This window comes from Cyprinus carpio, chromosome B22 (assembly GCF_018340385.1).
Source record: "Cyprinus carpio isolate SPL01 chromosome B22, ASM1834038v1, whole genome shotgun sequence".
NCBI lineage: Eukaryota > Metazoa > Chordata > Actinopteri > Cypriniformes > Cyprinidae > Cyprinus > Cyprinus carpio.
Window position 1 is genome coordinate 21,383,504 of NC_056618.1, and position 20,086 is coordinate 21,403,589.

At 33.8% G+C, this 20,086-nt stretch overlaps 1 protein-coding gene across 1 annotated transcript in view; it reads right to left on the minus strand.

The window, feature by feature from the left end:
- LOC109064589 (low-density lipoprotein receptor-related protein 1B-like) overlaps window positions 1-20,086 on the minus strand; it is a 252,014-nt gene that overhangs the window by 202,339 nt on the left and 29,589 nt on the right. The window contains 2 exon segments of the mRNA XM_042749544.1: window positions 4,060-4,197; window positions 10,650-10,763. Coding sequence (XP_042605478.1) covers window positions 4,060-4,197; window positions 10,650-10,763 — 252 coding nt within the window.

A 20,086-nucleotide genomic window follows, 5' to 3' on the forward strand; every position in this document is an offset into this window, starting at 1 on the left:
CTGGAGTACTAAGCCTTCTAGTCTAGCATTACACTAACTTGCTAAAAAAATAATATTAATAATTGATTAGCTAGAACAGGTTGTTATGATAACATGCTATGTTTTTGAACACATACTGAATGGAAATGCTAATGCTTAGCTATCTATGATTAGTCTTTTTCCTAATTATAGTGGAGTACTAGCTTGTGAGACATCGTGATTTTATACACAAAAACTGTACGCTCTTCTGATGTGAGACAAACGAGAATAAATGCGACAGATCAAGAAAATCTTCGCCGTGAAATGTGCACGGCATCATGTTCTTTCCTGTGTGTATTTTCAGGGAAGTTAATTAAATGTGTGACTCTCTTTTTGTCTCAATTCTGTTATCTTCTGCACCGCTCTATGCTGTCTTTGTTAAGTTATTCATTTCACACATCTACAGTCAGTCAGTCTGACACCGGCAGACACCATCTGAATAATAAAAATAATAAAAAAGATATAAAGTCCTTATCAGGCCCCAATGATCTAAATATAATCTGTGTGAGAAGGACCAAAAAAGTGGGGAAACATGAAGATAACACACACTCACACACACACAGCCGAAATCTCTTTATTCTCTATTCTTTAGTCTCTAGTGAATAGCCGTGGTCACCTGAAGGCAAGCTCCATTCCTCAATGACAAAACAAATCCCCACACAACCAAGAAAGAGTTTCAAAATAACACACAGTGATCCAAAGGCAATGGTACCAATGCTGCTCGCTAGTTTTTTGTTTTTGTTCCCCGTCGGAAGAAAATAAAAGAGAATCTAAAACCACTTCGTCAAGGTTAGTTAGGCGCTTAAGTCGATGTCAAATACCTGCGAGACTGTTTACTCAGGTTTATCGACGTAGCAACCCACATTTCAAATAGGCTGAAGACAGTTAAATACAACGTTAAACAGTATTCAGTATTCAGACAGTTAGCAACCACCTGGAGCAACCCTTACGAAAATGAATCATATAGTAAAAGTGTAGCAAAAGTGCACCACAGTTTTACTACAAATACCATGGTTTAACTATGGTTAGTGTAGCAAATCCATGGTTAAATTGTCATTAACAATTTTTTTTTTTTTGTACTAAAACCATGGTTAATTTTTGTAAGGGAACCTAGCAACCACCCAGAACACCCTAGCAACCGCATAGCAATGCCCTAGCAACCACCTACAATGGTATTTACAAAAGTGAATCTGTAAACATTTAAATACTCATTGTTTCAGTAGTATTGCCACAAAATGTAACAATATGAGTGTTAACGTGATTTTAGTGTGAAAATTGCTTTCTGTTTAAAGTTACGTACAATTTTATGATTTTTGTTGAAAAACAGAAAAGTTACTAAAAATGACTTTACTTTAAATATGACATTTTAAATAGCATAACAGCTCAAATAATACACAGATTTTAACATAAAAATTAATGTAAATTGTAATTACAATGGAAGAGAATGGGGCCAATTTTGAACACTCACAAAACGTAAACAATATGAGTGTTAACATGATTTTAGTGTGGAAAAAATTGCTTATTATATCCAATTTTATAACTTAATCATTATAGCAATGCCATAAGCCCTAAAACGACTGTAAAAAATGACATTTGAACAGCTTAACAGCTAAAAAATTAACATTCAAGTTTATATAAAATTATAAGCTTCACATTTCTGTTTTTAAATGCTTCAAAATTTACTTATGCTTCACAGAAACCCTTAAAAAGAGGAAGAAGTTGAAATTACGCAATGCAAAATCGTGCACGATAAGACTACAGACATTTATTAAGATTGTAAATTAGGTCAATGCTAGTTTCACGCTATCTTTAACCCACAAGGCTAGTTTGTCTTAACTTTTATGACCAAAAAAAAAAGTAAAATACAAACACGAGGCTGGCTCATATGACCATTCTCATAAAGATGTTTCTCTCTCACTTCTTCTCTCTATCTGTCCCAGATTTGTATACCTCCAGGAGTGAGAGTTGATATCTGCTCTGTGGACTGATAATATAAATTATGAATGCTCAGTTATGACAGGTGTGCAGAGAGCAATCCGTAACCGGTCTGTGGTGGAACAAAGCGGCCCGAGTTTTCTCCTCAAAGGAGCATGTACTTCTATACCTCCATCTTCAAGACGCCCAATTTTATTTACTTTGAAACCAAACCAAGACTAAGATTGAAATGGAACATAAAATGTAAATGTGCAAGTTTCTCCTCCGAGCGAGGTCTTCGGTTGCTTGGCATATGCGTGCGAACATCTTAGGAGCGGTTCAACTCAAGGTGAGGATGATGAATACCTCCATATGTTCATTTATTACGGCCGTAACTAAATATACACATTCTCTAGACATGAACGATGTAGTTCATGCGTCTCAACAGTTAAACATGCTCGGCTGCAATACATCAGTGTTTTAGACATAAACTAGGCTGCAGTTTCCATATAAACCTCTTTTCTTGTTGTCTTTCACCACAATGTCACTAAACGCAATCCTCACTTCATCATGTGGAGAAACAGTAATTGCCTTTTAGCAGAAACCCATTATTACATTAAGCCGACTGTGCTTATCTTGCATGGAACTGACTTCAAACAACTGCAGATTTGTTGTGGGTTTAATTCTGTCAAACACTTTTAAAATGAGGAAATATTGGGCACTTTTTGGCATTAAGATGGAAATTGCACTTTAAAGGTTAAAGTCTTGACCTGCAGCTACAGATGTCGAAGGACCATTATGAAGTTTTCAGCTGAATTCGAGACTGTTTACATCAAGTCTGATGCACAACTACACATAAATAAAACACATATCAAAACTATTCAAGCCATGTCTTTAGCTAGTTTCATCATTTTCAAAATAAATGTAATAGATTCGTCACATGAACAGTTAAAGGGATCATCTTTTTATCTTACAAGATAAAAAAAGCATTCAATGCACTATGAAAAGAAAAAGAAACCAAGCTGCAAATTTGACTTGTTTTGAACTTCTAAAACTTTGATCAGGCAGTTTTACATAAGAGTCTTAAAAGACAGAAACAATTGCCTATTAAATTAAAATGGTCGGGGGTGGGAGATGAAAAATGGCCATGAAAAATTAGTTTTTGGTGTTAAAAAAAAAAAAAAACCTTTCCTAATAATGCCAGTAGACATTGGGGGGAGGGGGAGGGGTAATATTGTGAAATACTATCACAATTTAAAATAAATGTTAGAGCTGCACGATTAATGGCACGAGATTAATTGCGCATTAAGTCAAACGCATTTAGTCAGTAAAGCCGGTTCTGTGATTAGCAGTAAATCTTACTATGCAGAGTTCTCTGACAAGCTATGCAAAATCGCGTTCATAATCACAGACTACCTGTATATAATTGTAGGTTTATGAAATCGACAAAATTGTTCTGCGATAATGACACCTGTTTGCGTAGCTTCTCAGTGAACTATGGCTCTGTGAAGTAAATGCTGCTCCATCTGAAAGCACGTGAAAATACCGTATTTAATAACATGTTTTAACTCCAAATTCACTTCATAACGTCAGTCGAGTGTTTAAAATAAATCCTTCTGTGAGATGATGTGGCTTCTAAAACAGAATAATTAAAGCACACAATATTTCATTGTATTCTAAGCAGCGATAAGAGCTATGTTGATAAGCATTTCATTATAGATATACTTTATTATGATGAAAATTATAATAAGAACTCAGATGAACCGTATATTGCCATAGTCGTCTGTTTATTAGTCACGTTGAATCAATGAAAGCAGTTAAATCTTCTGTTTATTCAGCTGCAGCGAAAGGCATTTCCTGGATTTCTTCTTGGGGCATATTTGGATTTTCAGCATGAGAGCGCCCTCTGGCCTTTGGATGGAGATTTACTGCTGATCACCGAACCGTGCTTCACTGAAAGATACGCATGACAATCACAGCTTCTGCCTAATTTTTGCCTTTGCGATTAAATTTTGATTAATTGTGCAGCCCTAATAAATGTCTTTACTTTTGAGCAATTTACTGCATCTTAGCTGAATGAACTTTCAACAATAGTGAGTACAGTATATAAAACCATTGTGAACTCACCGCGGCAGTGCACACCCTCGTCATATCCATCCTCACAGTCTCGTACTCCATTGCAGAGTGTACTGAAATGAACACACCTGTGGGTGCCGAGGCATTGGAGGTGATTGACGGGACATCTCACCTTTACCTGCCGCAAGCCTGGAGAAGAGAAGAACTTTTAATGAAACTGTGAAAAAAAATAACTTCTTCAAACTACATTAACATTTTTGCATTTGACAGATACTCACAGAAAGAGGAACAAAGCAGTTCATCAGTATTTGTAATACATAATGCCAACAGTATTTGTAATACATAATGCCAAGTTTATCAGACAGCTAGATTACAAAGCAACACAGAAACTAGTTTTCAAATATGTATTGCAGCAACAGTTGTGGGATTAATATTGCGTGAGGCAGTAATGATGCGTGAAGGTAGTGTAACTTTTTGGAATAAAAGTATGTCTTGCATTTGCTAACACAAGAAGTTTGCAGTCAATTAAGCTCACAGTCAGTTATGTATGAATTTATAAATATAAAAAATGAGTGTTTTTTTAATACTGAATAATTTGGTAATGACACTAATCTCAGTTTGTAACAAAGCCACTTTCAGATTCTATACTAGGCTGGTAGATCTGTGTTCCTGCCATGTCTCAAGTGCTTTATAAACAAGTATAAATGTTATAGAGGATTAAAAATCAGATTACTTTTTCAAAATGCTTGACATGACTGTATGATGACAGCAGAAAAAATGGTCAAAAAAAGCTGGGGTAGGAAAGAAGTTTCACTTAGAAATTGCTAATAAACTTCACAAATACAAAATAATGCAAGTAACACTGAATTGACCCTTCACTGTGTTTGCCTGACAGATCTGATCAACTATAACAGCGAATCTGTCATTCTGTCCGACAAAAAAAAAAAAAAAAAAAAAAAAACAGACAGGAAAGTAGAGGTGTGAATACGCTATATCGTATTTACCGTAATTACGAGATATCAACTTGAAAAAAGCATTCACGTCCTCGTAAAACTCGTAATTATAACTTGTGAACTGGGAGTTTTCTGAGAGCTACAGCTTGTACGCTGCACCTCACACGGAACCAGAGAAAAATGGTGGTGCTTCCAGTAGAAAAATGTAATTAAGCAGTTATGTTGTAATATTTATGTTTTAAAATTTGTGTAATTGACTTTTGCCAGTGTAGATGTCTTCATACAAAAGTATTGTGAACATAATGTGAACAGCACCGAGCTGAACATTATGTGTTGTCTTCTTGGAATTACAGTAATTATGACATGGTGTGAACACAGCATAGATTACACACAGCATACATTAAATTCAAAATACTTTAAATATAAAATGGTGTGTATTTCCGTGTTTGAAACAAGATAATTTCTGATGTTCATTCATGTTTATTTCATGCTATAACTTGATACAGCTCTGTCACAACACATTAAAGAGCCACAAAATGGTATTTTTGAATTTCTTAAAATGACAAAATTAGAAAGCTAAGTCTTTGTTTTCATTGCAAAAGTAACATCTTCTGTCTTGTCTGTCGATGCGTTGTCAGTGTCCTCTTTGCTCTGCAATTACACTTAAAAAAAAAACAAATAAAAACAAAAAAAAAACATCCACATAAAACGGGTAATCCGTTACAAGTAATGCAAGTTACGTAATCCGGTTACTTTTCAAGTAACCCATTACTTTTTAAGTTCATCAGTTATTATTTTATTTGTGTGCAGGACATTTTAAAAATCTAAAGAACTTCTTCCTTCCTTAAAAAAAGTAATTGTTTCAAAAGGAAGTTTTTGCAGCGATGCCATAGAAGAACCATTAAATAACCTTTTATGGAATGGAAAGGTTCCATGGATGTTAAAGGTTCTTCATGGAACCATCAATGCCAGTAAAGAACCTTTATTCTTAAGAGGACAGAAAAAAAGAAGCAACCACATTAATAATATAAATAAAATACAATTACAATCAGTGTTGGGGGTAAAACATTACGAGTTACGCGAGTTACGTAATAAGATTACTTTTTTCAGGTAACTAGTAAAGTAATACATTACTTTTTAATTTGCAAGAAATTATCTGAGTTACTTTTTCAAAAACGTAATGCCAGTTACTTTGTTTTCCTATTTATTGACTGACAAGTCTCCTGTCCCCATATTGGTACAGAGGCAGTTTTTTTTTTTATTGTGTGCTGTGTGAACATAATGTTACTGTATAGTTCTAGACTAAATGTGAATGTGTATTAATTCATCCCAATCACAAAAAAAAAAAAAAAAAACAGATTTAGTATTCATCAAAATGAATTTAAACAGTGAAATGCAAACTCAGAATATGACGCAAACCAGCAATAATTAAATATGTTAAATAACACAAATGTATCTAATCCAATTTTATTAACAGTGTCTTTGCTGCTGACCTTTGATGATCCAGTTCGACCATACTAATAAGCAAAAATTACTTTAGATAAACTAACAATTGTGCTTCATTGTTTTTTGTGTTTTTTTTTTATTGCTGAAGAGTGTTGAAACTTCTTCTCCTGTGTTCTACCGTACAGACGTGAATTTACTTTTCCTTCAGCCTGAGCTTTATTCATTACACTTTTTGTTGTGAAAGGGCTTTTACATTTGCTATAAATAGAACTTCTTATATTAAAAACAATCAAGCCCTGCTCATGTTTGAAAAGTAGCGCGAAAGAAACGCAAAAGTAACTAATTACTTTCCATAAAAAGTAACTAAGTAACGTAATTAGTTACTTTTTTAGGGAGTAACGCAATATTGTAATGCATTACTTTTAAAAGTAACTTTCCCCAACACCGATTACAATACCATTTAATTTAGCAAATGACAGAAAGTATTATGTACTCAAAAAAAAATGAAAATAAATTCAAAACAAGTTTCAACAGAACCAAACAAGGATGGCATAAATGTACTTAAACAAAACAGATGAACAACACAAGCTCTTCTAAAACCCTCCACGTTCTTGTTTTCCCTCTCTACGCAGCATAAATACAAATAAAAGCCGTAAAACCAAGACTCACAACCCTTAACTCGATTCATAGGGGTGCTGTGTATAAATGTGATGAGCAAAGCTATTTTAAAATTCAACTCCCAGCACAGTTCCTCCTAAATAAGTCTCTTAAGCACGCGAGAATTTAGCACGCCGCCAGCTGTCTCCTGTGAATCTCCGATTGCTTGACATTTCTGGGGTGTCACGGGGGAGCAGAGACCACTGCCAAAACACCAATATTGATCTACATCCAGATCCCTGATAGTCTCGGCCTACAGTACGTCTTCCTCCTTAACTTTCAATTTCCTTTTAAACGATCACCCAAAGGGTTTTTTCAAGAGTGTTTTGGAGAAAGGAAGTGTATACACAGGTTTCCCCCCCAAGGCTTTTCCCAGCGGACCTCTGCTCCACTTTCATAATCCCAGTAAAAAGAGAATATGTAATTCAACAAATAAGAGAATTGTTTAAAAATATCCTCTCAGTGTCTCTTGCTCTCTCTCTCAGGGCCTCCGGATCTCCAGAGAGGTTCAAAAGTATCTAGGCAGCAGAAGTCAAGATGGAACCTGGAAGATATTAAGGGTGATGTAACCTCATTAATGCAGCATTTTCTGTTGTTTTAGTCTCTCTGATGGCTTCAACCACAGCCGCCCTCCAGCACGACAGCATATTAGAAGGGGGTCTCGCTTAAAGACTAATTATGAAGGAATTCTTTTGAAACCAACAGCACATAGGCACAGAAATTCTGAAAATGTCAAAAAATAAGTGTTTTTGTTTTTATATTACATGCACACCTGCTACAGTTGGGGCCCTCAGGCAATACACTAACTAACTAACTAACTTAGTTAATAAAGTTGTATATGTTTTGTTAAAAATATCAAAATCAAGAACTTTTTTTATAGTTATATATAATCAAATAAATAATTGTTAATTTATTTGTGTTGTTTTTAAATTTCATTAAATAAAAACTTCAATTAAAAATAAGTACATTAAAAAAATATATACATGATTAAATTATATAATGCATAATTAATTATAATGTACAACAATACTTTGAACAGTTATAATTGAGTTTAAATACGTAAATTATATATATATATATATATATATATATATATATATATATATATATATATATTGATATTTAATATATATATATATATATATATAGTTATATTTCAAATAGCATTAAATTAATTAAACATTACAATTTTTCAAGTAACTAGTAAAATTATGCATTACTTTTAAATTTACAAGAAAAAAAGTTACTCCAAGTTACTTTTTCAAATAAGTAACACCAGTTACTTTGTTTTCCCATTTATTAACTAACTTCTCTTTTTTTAATATTTAAAAAATATATTATTATTGTTATTATTATTATTTTTTATTTTTTTTTTTTTTTTTTTTGCATTGAAAAGAAAGCTTGGGACTTTATAATGCATTACTTTTAAAAGTAAGTGGTTCTGAAAGTAAAGTTTCTGTTTTACAGTTTCATATGATAATACATTTTCATATGTATAATATTATATATATATATAATATATAATAAATTATATATATATATATATAATGTAAATTAATATGTATGTATGTATATATGTGTATATATATATATATATATATAGAATATTATATAATATATATATATATATATATATATATATATATATATATAATATATATATATTATAAAATATACACACACACAAAGAAAAAAATACATTAATTTTTAATTTACATTTTTTACATTTTGTATTTATTTTATATTCACACATATGAAATAATAGCATTAGAGTAAAAAAAGACTTCTTTCAAGGCTCTTTCATCCGTAAAAACTGCACAAATTTCAATTTTTGCTTGTGTTTATTGTTTTGAAAATGGATTACACACTAATCTCGTGTGATTAACGGGATAAATATTAAGAAAACGGCAAGATGGAAAACCACAGATGGTCGTTCACAGACGAGAGATGACAAACTGATCAAAGGAACCACGGCAGTGTGTTTGTTGACGTGCAGTGAGAAAAGTCAGAAACTAGTTTATGCAGCTGCACATACTGTACAAGAAATAGTGTATTCCGAGTCTGACAGTATGCAGAGACAATATTCACTATAAAAACCTCGTATTTATTTAAATGAGCTCTGTAATTGCCAAACTGTCAGGAATAATGTGCAAGGTGCATTTATTTGCCAAATACTGACAGGAAAAATAACTTTAAAATAACACGTTTACTATGTTACCACAAGATAATTCGCCGAAGGCAACTGACCTCCACTGCGATTTCCTCTAATCTCATAAAAGCCTTGTCAGGAATATTTCTTCCTGCATACACTGAATTTCAAAAGATATATCATTGCCTACTATTTTAAAAAAGATAATTATGCAGCCTGTCATATACGTACAAAAGCTTTCTCATCTCTTTATCCTCTCAGAATCTGTGCATTCGAGGACTGTATTGTGTGAAAAACCGCACAACACTTCAGGCAACAATTCCTTCAATTAATGCTTCATCTTTTATCCCAGGCTCATTATTCCTCATCCAGCAATACTTATGAGTGCATTTCCTGTTTTCACTGAAGCATTTTGGAAACCGATTCATTTTATAAAAGGAAAGTGAAGTGTGATTGTTTTGTGTTGAAATCTCATTGACAAAAAAAAAAAACATGCAACTTGGCAGAAAATGTAAAACTCTTTTGAAAAAAGATTGTTTATATGAATATGCAGCTTAATGGTGCACTTTTGATTAGATTGTGGTCTTTGTTACTATGTTGAATCTGAATTCGTCCTTCAAAACCCCCTAAAATTTACATATTTACTTGATGTTCATATAGGTTATGATATGTATGTAAATGCTGAGTATCAAATATTTGTAAATAATTACTCTACAATGAATTAGATGTTGTTGTTTTTTTTATATTTAAAAATAAATTTCTTTAATAATATGTTTTGTAAATTGTTTTATATAATTAAATATATTTTTTAAATAAATAAATGTATATTATAAAGAAAAAATTTGTTTTTTAAAGAAAGAAAAAAATGGATAGAAGAAGGATATTAAGAAGGATAGTTTTATAAAATATGTTTTTAAAAATGTAGTGTAAAAAATGTTGTGTAAAAAAGGTATGTTAAATAAATAATTATATATAATAAAACGAATACATTTTAAAGTTGTATGTTCTTTTAAATAAAAGTATATGATAAACGAGAAAGTATAATATGTGTGTGTGTGTGTGTGTGTGGTGTGTGTGTGTGTGTGCGTGTGGTGCGTGTGTGTGTGTGTGTGTGTGTGTGTAGCTTTTAAAACAGGGTAAATAATTATATCCAAAAGAAAAATCTAAATTTGTTTTGAATTAAAAGAAAAATTATTCATACAAATATTTTATAAATTATTATAGAATGGAAACAAAACATTATATAGTTATATGTTATATGTGTTTTTTTTTAAATAATACATTTAAAATATATGAACAATGAATAAGTGAATAAACAAACAAATAAATAAATAAATAAATAGTTTTCCAAATATACATAAATGTACAGAAATAGATAAATGAAACAATGAAAGAAAATGAACAAATGGTGCGATGTGCTGTGCTGATGGACTCACATATGGTTGGTGTTTCATCAGAGCCGTCGGGGCAGTCGAGCTCCCCGTCACACAGCCAGCTCTCAGAAACACAGCTACGGCCGTCCGCACACAGATATTCCTCCACGTCACACGCTTGAGGAAGAGCGCAGAACAGGGTGGAGAGATGAAAAATGAGACCGCATGAATGAGATGTTATAGCATGTTTCTCATGTTTGTGTTAAGTATGGATGTATTATCATAGAAAATGTTAATGCTGGATGTGCACTGACAGTAAAATCACACAGACAGCCCAGACAGTCAGACAAACAGACAGACAGACCAGACAGACGAGACAGACAAAGACAGACAAAGACCAAAGAGATGACCAAGACAGACACAACAGACAGACAGACAGACAAAACAGACAACCAGACAGAAAGACAGACAGACAGGACAGACAGACAGACAGGACAAACAGACAGACAGACAAAGACAGAACAGACAGACAGACATTCACAGGACCAGACCAAACAGACAGAGACAGACAGAACAGACAGACAGACAGACAGACAGACAGACAGACAGACAGACAGACAGACAGACAATATGACAGAGAGACAGACAGAAAAACAATATAAAAACAAAAAAAAAAACATAAAAACAAAAAAAAAAAAAAACATGACAGACAGATAAATAATATCAGACAGACACAGACAGACAGACCAGAAAGACAGACAGACAGACAGACAGACAGACAGACAGACAGACAGGACAGATAGACCAGAACGACAAAGACAGACAGATAGACAGACAGACAGACAGGACAGACAAAGACAGACAGACAGACAGACAGACAGACAGACAGGACAGACAAAGACAGACAGACAGACAGACAGACACACAGGACAGACAGACAGACCAGAAAGACAAAGACAGACAGACACCCAGACAGACAGACCAGACAAAGACAGACAGACAGACAGACAGACAGGACAGACAAAGACAGACAGACACACACACACACACAGACAGACAGACAGACCAGACAGACAAAGACAGACAGACAGACAGACAGGACAGATAGACCAGAAAGACAAAGACAGACAGATAGACACCCAGAAAGACAGACCAGAAAGACAAAGACAGACAGACACCCAGACAGACAGACAGACACACACACAACATACAAAAAAAAAAAAAAAAAAGACAGACAGACACCCAGACAGACAGACAGACAGACAGACAGACAGACAGAATATCCTTTAAAAAAAGAAATCAAATAATTTGAACAAACAAACAAACAAACAAACAAATTCACTTTTTTAAAAGTTAAAATATCCTTTAAATAAAACATTGTAATAATTTGCACAAACAACCAAATAAATAAATACTACAATAATTACTACATCATTACTACATTAACTACAATATTACTACGTCCATAAAAGTTAAACAAACAGACAGACAAACATACAAACAAACAAACAGTGATTTAAATAAGTGTTAAATAACACCCAAATAACTCGAGCTTCAGGGGACAAAAATGTAATATCGATTTTAATAAAAGGAAATAAATAAATAACTGCAAGAAAGAACTCATTTGGGGGAAATTGTTATAAAAAAATCCATATATACTGATTGTGAATGCACTTCCTCAGATTTAAGTGAGTGTGTTCTAGTCGTCTGCTCTCCTCTCGAGAGTTCAAAGAGAACACATGTTCTTTCATTCACCCAAATGCTTAAAAACCAATAGCCTCAAGTAGCTTGCAATCTACTAAAAAGTGCTCACTCTTTTTTATCCATGATGCATTAGTGCTTCATCAATAACCAAATAACACACGTACTGCTGGAAACACTTTACAAGACGGTCCTCGGCCTAAAACCAAACAATCCCGACATCCATTTGAATTACTTTCTATCCTTATTTGCGTTGCAGTAAACAATTCCAAAGAGAAGCAGCAGGGACGGAGCCAACAAAGTGTAGAGACGGGTTTGGTACATCAGAAGGTGTTTTAAAAGTGGTTGAAAAGCACAAAAGAAGAAGCCAGGAGCCTTTCAAACTGAGAAAAGTGTGCACATTTCCATAACAGAACGACATGAAGACGGGCGCGTAATAGAGGCGCATTTGCGGCCTCCTGCTGAGTGGATGGGCAGGACGGTTTGATGCGTGAAAGCATCATGCTTTATGATTACAGCGGCTCCCAACTCCAATTCCAAATCGCTCTCGACGAGACGACAAGGAAGGCGAGACAGGAAGTTCAAAGGAAATATCCTGTTCATTTGGCCCTGAGCGCTGAGGAACACGGAAACATGTTTTGGACTCGTGCTCTGGTAATGCGAAGAGTCAAAGCCAATATACGCAAACACAGAACAGTGTTTAAACGGGAAACCTGTAACAGTCTGGTTGTGGTAAAAAGCAACTGAAATGCGAGTGTTTTGTTCAGCATCTGCTGTACTGCGTAAACACATTTAAAGAGTCTGGAAATAGAGTATGTGATTCACTGGCAGTTCAGGGTGAGATGGATTCAGTCTCGTATATGCTTATTATATATACACAGTGAATATAAATTGTCACAGTTGACAGCACAAATGCTGCTGTTTACACCATAGTTATGCTAGTTAACATCACAGCCAAGACCTTCTTGATTTATGCTGAAATAATCTGTCTTTAAAAAATAATGCACACTTATTTTTTGTGCAATTAAGTGGTTGTTGTATTTATACCTTAAAATAAAGTGCGACCACAACAACTTTCATTTAATGTCACTTTTATATTAGCAAAGACAGTAGCCAGTAATATCATAGGAATATTTCATAATCTTATCAAATCCCATCCAAATCCCTAAACACAGTTTTCCACTCTAAATCCACCATGTAACTCAGAAAACATTGTTTCTTGAAAGTTACAGTATAGTGGATTGCGAATCCTGTTTCTTTTTAAATATACTCACAGTATTCATCAATTCCTCTATATCTCCAACTAGGCTTCATTTCTCCTCATTATATACTGCAACTAAAAACAATCTGCTCAATTCCCACTGAAAATCCCAGGGAAATCCGTCACGGCTAACATATGCATGTAAAAGACACATAATGACCCGACCCATAATCCTGAAAAATATGAATTAATTCTGAAGCACAATGTAAAAAATCAATGCAAACATATTAAGAGGTCTTCAATATTCGTCCCACCTAAATTTCAAACGAACTCTTCCATTTTTCTCCCCAATGCCTGATTATCAAGATATTACCTCACACAACACAAACCAGGCCCTTAAACATGAGCTGACACACACACACATTCCTCGCTAAGAAAGCATGAATAATTCATCATCTTATCTTAAAATTCAGTGTGGCTTTCTCACACATTATGCCTAATGTGGTTCTGCTCACAGTCCTCCGTCACTCCGTGCCTGCTTGTTTTGTACCTGGGAAAATACGGCATGCTGAACGCGTCCCTGACAGCTGCTTTGGAAATATGTTTTATGGGTACGTGTGAAATATAGATGCGAAAGCAGCTCGAATGATGAACATTCACACCGGCGGCGATCACAATGCGAATCTCGGCGTGCATTTGTCAATAAATCGAGAGCGTTTCTTGTTTGGATGAAGCGAAGGAGTCTTGGAATGACGTTCTGAGGCAGACTTTCTTGACATGCTAAGTATTGCGATCAGTCACACATAATGCATTCATTGGATAAAGTATGAATGACTGATGAATGAGTTTTCAGCCCTCGTTCAATAAATAAAGTCATCTGTATGGTGACCGTCCTTGTGAATCGAGTGCTTTAATGCGACGCTATTGACCCATAGACATATGGAGGAAGTTCTTCACTGCTGCTTGTGCCAAGAGTAACTGTCCTAAAAGACTATTAGCTGCTTTATCTCATTTTTTTTTTTTTTTTTTTTTTGCTAATGCTTAACTTCACTGTGAATTGATCTTATTTACTTAAAGTATTTTAAAATTTTATTCAGAAACATATCTCCTTAAACAAGTTATGGAAAGTAAAGAGGGTATTTTTTTCTGTTTTTCCTAGAGTTTTAATATGCAACAGATTTGTTATGTATATATACATATATATATGTATATGTATATATATTACTACCAAGCAAATTGAGGTGGAAGATATAGAGCCTATTATAAAGCAACAACAACAAAGTGTAAAGGAAAGGACAAAGGTCACAGGAAAATATTTCTTAAAAATCATTAGGGTAAATAATAGGTCAATTTTAAAATATATTCATAGTATCCATGAGAAACATACTGTACTAAAACCACTGATCTATAATATATAGAACAGTGACTATAACCCTCTCTGAACTCCTTAGCAACTGCATAGTTACGCCTTAGAAACTACAAACATCTTAACATGACAGTTTTTGCACAACTAAGTTTTTGAAACATTTGTTTAAAAATAAACAAGATATAAATGTATTGTAAATTCAATTACATAAATTTACTTTACATAATTGAACATTATAAATGAAAAATTATTTAATTAGGAAATGTACAAAATGGTCAAATATGTTTATATATATATATATATATATATATATATATATATATATATATATATATATATATATATATATATATATATATATATATAGTAATACAAAAAAAATGATATTAATAATATTGACAAATAATAGATATTTATAATAAATCCAAGACCTAATAAATCAATGGCACCTTAAAGACCTTTTAACACTGCATTTGGGGAATAGCAATAACGCCCAAATTAAATTTTCAGAAAAAAAAAAAAAAAAAAGTATGTTAAGTGTATTAATATTCATTCATAAATACTCAAATATATTTGAATACTGCTACTACAATAAATACAGAGATTTGCATAAGTGTAACAGAGAAATAAATAAACTTGCATTTAAAAAAAAAAAAAAAAATCAAATATCCTTTACATAAAACATTGAAATAATCTGAACAAACTGTCATGTTTCACTTGGAGAAGGAACGAGAAGATCCAGGAGAACACAGAAGGATGATTTTAATTCAACCCACAAGGAGATACATTCAAAGGAACGGATAAAAGACATTCAACAGTGGACAGAGAACTGAGAACAATTTAAATACAGACACTGATGGGACACTGCTGGAACCAAATTAACTAAAATAGAACTGAGGACAGGAACCGGAAACATGACCAAATAAGGAAAACAGGAACTAAGACCAGGGTAAAACATGGAAACTCAAGTCCACAACACTGACACAAACAAATAAATACTACATTATTATTACAATAACTTACTTGAGTAAAAACTCTCCGTAAAAGTTAAACAGACAGACAAACAATCAAACACTGATTAAAAACACTGATTTGGGCAAAAACATTGTTAAATAAATAAATAAATATATTTGCATAGGCGTGGAAGGAAAATAAATAAATAAATAGCTCACATGAAATCTCTCTCTTTTTTTCTATAACATGGTCTGATTAATCATACACAATAAAACTAGAAACATGTCAGATAAATAACATAAACAGGGTCAGCTTTAATAGAAATGAGCATGTTTCCTAACCTAAACTTTTCTTGATGCCACATTTTATGCAGCACAGTAAATCCGTCATTTCTTCATCTGCACAGCTGTAAAACATCCTGTAAAATATCCTCAGATAATCTGGCGCTTTTTTAACAAGGTGCGAGTGAGTGACATTTAATGAGCACAGGCATATCCTCATCCAGATCGGGGTATTTAATTAAACCGCGCTGTTCCGTCTACCTGCCCTCGCGCTCCAGCCATTGTGCCGAAGAGATGTTTGCAATTTCTCTCTCGCGTGATTAATCAATCCCAAACGCGCACAAGCTCGTTCAATTACGCCGCGTGCGTGGGGCCCATATTGATCGTTTTATTTCTGAAATAAGTGGGAAGGACGTAGGCTCGCTGCCAGCTCTTAATTATGAAATATCATTTGCGGTTGCCATAGAGATGTGACACGGTAATGGGGAACGAGTCTTGAGTCCCCAAACTTATGGCAGGAAATTAAAAAAAAAAAAAAAAAAACTCTAATTATTCAAACTTACTTTAAAAACGGAGAGCAAGTAATCCAAGGATGTGTTATAGATTCTTACGGACATCAAAGCATGTTTGCAACGTTAATAACGCAAAACACAGTTTTAATGTCCAGTATGAACTCCAGCATACATAAACACACAGTTTTGTTTGCCTTATAGGTTAATAAACAAAATGGCAAATTAAATTTTAATAACAGGGGAGAAACTAGGAAAAAGTGTGCAAATGCAAACAAATAAATAAAGAGCAGATAAAAAATAAAAAATAGAGCAGTTAGACAAAGTTGGATACAAAAGTGTGACTTTAATATATTTAAGAACTGCTGATTGATAAATAAATAAATAAACACACATATACAGTGTGTGTGTGTGTGTGTGTTAGGCATGTTTGTAACCTCTGATTACAATAAACAAACAAACAATGTAACTATAAATATTTAATAACCTAAAAATAAAAATTAGAAATATAGAATGGATGTATGAATAAATAAATAATATACAAATGTTTGTTTTCAACCTCTGATTATAAGCAAAGAATAAATAAATAGATAAAGCTATAAAAAAATACACAAATAAATTTAACAATTAAAAAGGTTAAAGAATTAAATAAATATATATATATATATATATATATAAAAAAAAATTAAAAAAAATAAACACAAAAAAAAATAAATGAATATAAATAAACAAAACATACATTCACATACACACATAAAAAAAATACATCCATACACATACAAAAAAAAATTAACTCAATACCAATCAAAAAAAATGACTTTTGGACTCAAAAAAAAAAAAAGCAGCTTAAAAAAAAAAAAAAAAAAAAAAAGAGAAACTGAATTTCATTTAACTCAAAACCATTTTTTCTTGAAAAGTTGTGTTTTGGAGAGCCTCTGCATATTGCTAGTTCTGTTAACCCAGCTTGAAAATAAGTTCAGAAATTTTCTCTACACTTTTCCTTCCATCTCAAAGCTGTTTTCATGCTAAAAAGTTTTGAAGGTGGAAAAAGTGTGATTTACATAAACTAAGCCTGTGCTTCAGGAGTCATTTGGAATGTCATCTCTGCGTTTCTCATGGTCAATCAAGCTGTCTGCTCGACTGAAAGTCATCATGAGTTTCATAAACACACTCTCACAATAACTTACAATCGCAAAAAAAAAAAAAAAAAAATTGATGTGGAATGAGACGACGAGTCCTTGGACGCTCTTTTATCATTACAGTCTACATCACAGGGCATTCTGGCTTTGTGAAATGACAAGATCCAGCCTCACCAGCTGTCTTCATTCTGCAAGTCTGAAACGTTCTTCTCTTATCACAGATGTCACCACAAAAACCTCTGGTGGAGGCGCCAATAGGAAAAATCCTGAGATTTTATCAGTTTCATTAGATATCTGCATTTATTTTGTCTTTGCAAAGTCAGATTTGCAAAAGAAACAACATTTTTTTTTTTTTTTTTTTTTGCCATTTATTAGATAAGTACTTCCTGTGCCTTCCTGTTTAGCATTTGGCTGTAGCTTTTACTTGTGGATTCTGATTGGCTGAGTCTTCGTGAACTCAAGAGACCATGTTGCTTCAGTTTCCAAACGTTTCTGAATCATACGATTTCATAATTGGGCTAGATTATCATAACAGAGCGGCGCTTCATAGTGCGTACAGTATTTCACTCTCACTGGGACATCCTGAGTGGAATGATTCAGCTGGAATAGAAAACAATTAATTCTTTTATATCACATTCAACTGGCCTTTTTAAAAGAATCGCACAAAGGAGCTCAGATGTAATGTGAACAGCATTTCTGTTGCTAAGGCTAAGTATAAAAGTGTGATTGAATGAATTCAGTGTTAAAGGGGTGGTTCACGTTTTTTTTTTTTTTTTTTCTAGGCTTGATTGTGTTTATGGGGTGCAGTCTAACATGTGTTAATGCGTCATAAAAAAAAAAAAAACTTATTTTTCACAAAATGTACCTTTATTCCACATTCTGTCCCTTCTCTGGGAGATGCACTGATCATTTCCTGCTTTTATGAAGCCCCGCCCTCCGAAATAGGCGATGGGATCTGATTGGTTAGCTAGCCCAGTGTGTTGTGATTGGCCAAACCGTCTCTAGTGCGCGTCTAAACGTCCTGCCCCTCACCCATTGTAAACAATAGGGTCGTTAATATCGCTTATCAGTTTGAGCCCGATTGAAATGCAGAGGATATTATTGAAGAGGATCGTGCAGAACCTGTGCAAGCTCGGCTTTTAATAGTAGGCCTATGTTTTTTTGTTGGTTGGTGCCTCACACTTTTAGATACGCTGTTGTTTGTAAATGCTACTGCTTATGTTAGCATTTAATATACGGTTTTATCCTGAGTAAAGCTTTAATACAGTATGGCAACTGCATGTGAGTCCATGTTTAATGCTTCTCATAGCTACAGTATGTGAAAATATTGGAACAGTTTATTGTTGGAGCTAAGCTGAATGAGAGAGAGAGAGAGAGAGAGAGAGAGAGAGAGATGCAGAGCGTTGCAGAGCAGGGGGGCACGAGAAACAGTTTTAAGAACTGCTGCTTTATAACATTGATTTTGAAACTTGTGAATCCATTAGAATTGTAAGAAGATAGAATTGCGATTTATATACAGTATGAATAGATTTTTACGTGCACCTCTAGTTTTCTCTTCCTCTTCTCTAAAGCAGCACAGCATGGCCTCACCCCCTTTGCTGCCTTTTCCTGAGGGCAGGTTTTATCTGGCTTTGTTATGTCATGAAACTGGAAAGTAACTTGTTGTAGTCCCTACCAACCATTTTTGTAGGCATTAAACTGCCTGAATTTTAAAAGATAATATCTCTGTTTGCAATGAACTTTCAGCTTCGTTACTTTGCAGATATTATTTACGCTCAAACAGCTACATTAGACACTAACTAAAATTAAAAAAGTGAAATAACAATCAACCACCCCTATAAACTGTCATTTGTTGAGGAGAGAAGTTTTTTGTTGATTTATGATTTTCATATAAAAATTGGCAAGAAGAAGACAGGAGTTATATCTAGAGAATATTTGGGGTGAAACTTGGGCCAGTAAGTACCGCCTAGCAGCACCCAGAAATACCTTAGAAACCACATACAGTAGAAACATGCAAAACACTCCCAGAACACCTTAACATCTCCAGTAGCAACATGGTAAAAACAACCAAGAACACCACGCAAAAAACACCTACCACAGAAACATGCTAAAACCCATGTATAACAAACACCCATAAAGCACCTAAAACACCTTAGCAACCCATAGCAACATGCTAAAAACAACCCAGAACACCACCCACAAAACAACTAAAACAAAAACCTTGACCCACAAACAACATGCTAAAACAACCCAGAACACCCCCTGCACAACCGCCCCCCACCCAAAAAAACACCTAAAACACCTTAACCACAGCAAAATGCTAAAATTCCTACACTGCTGAAAACATCA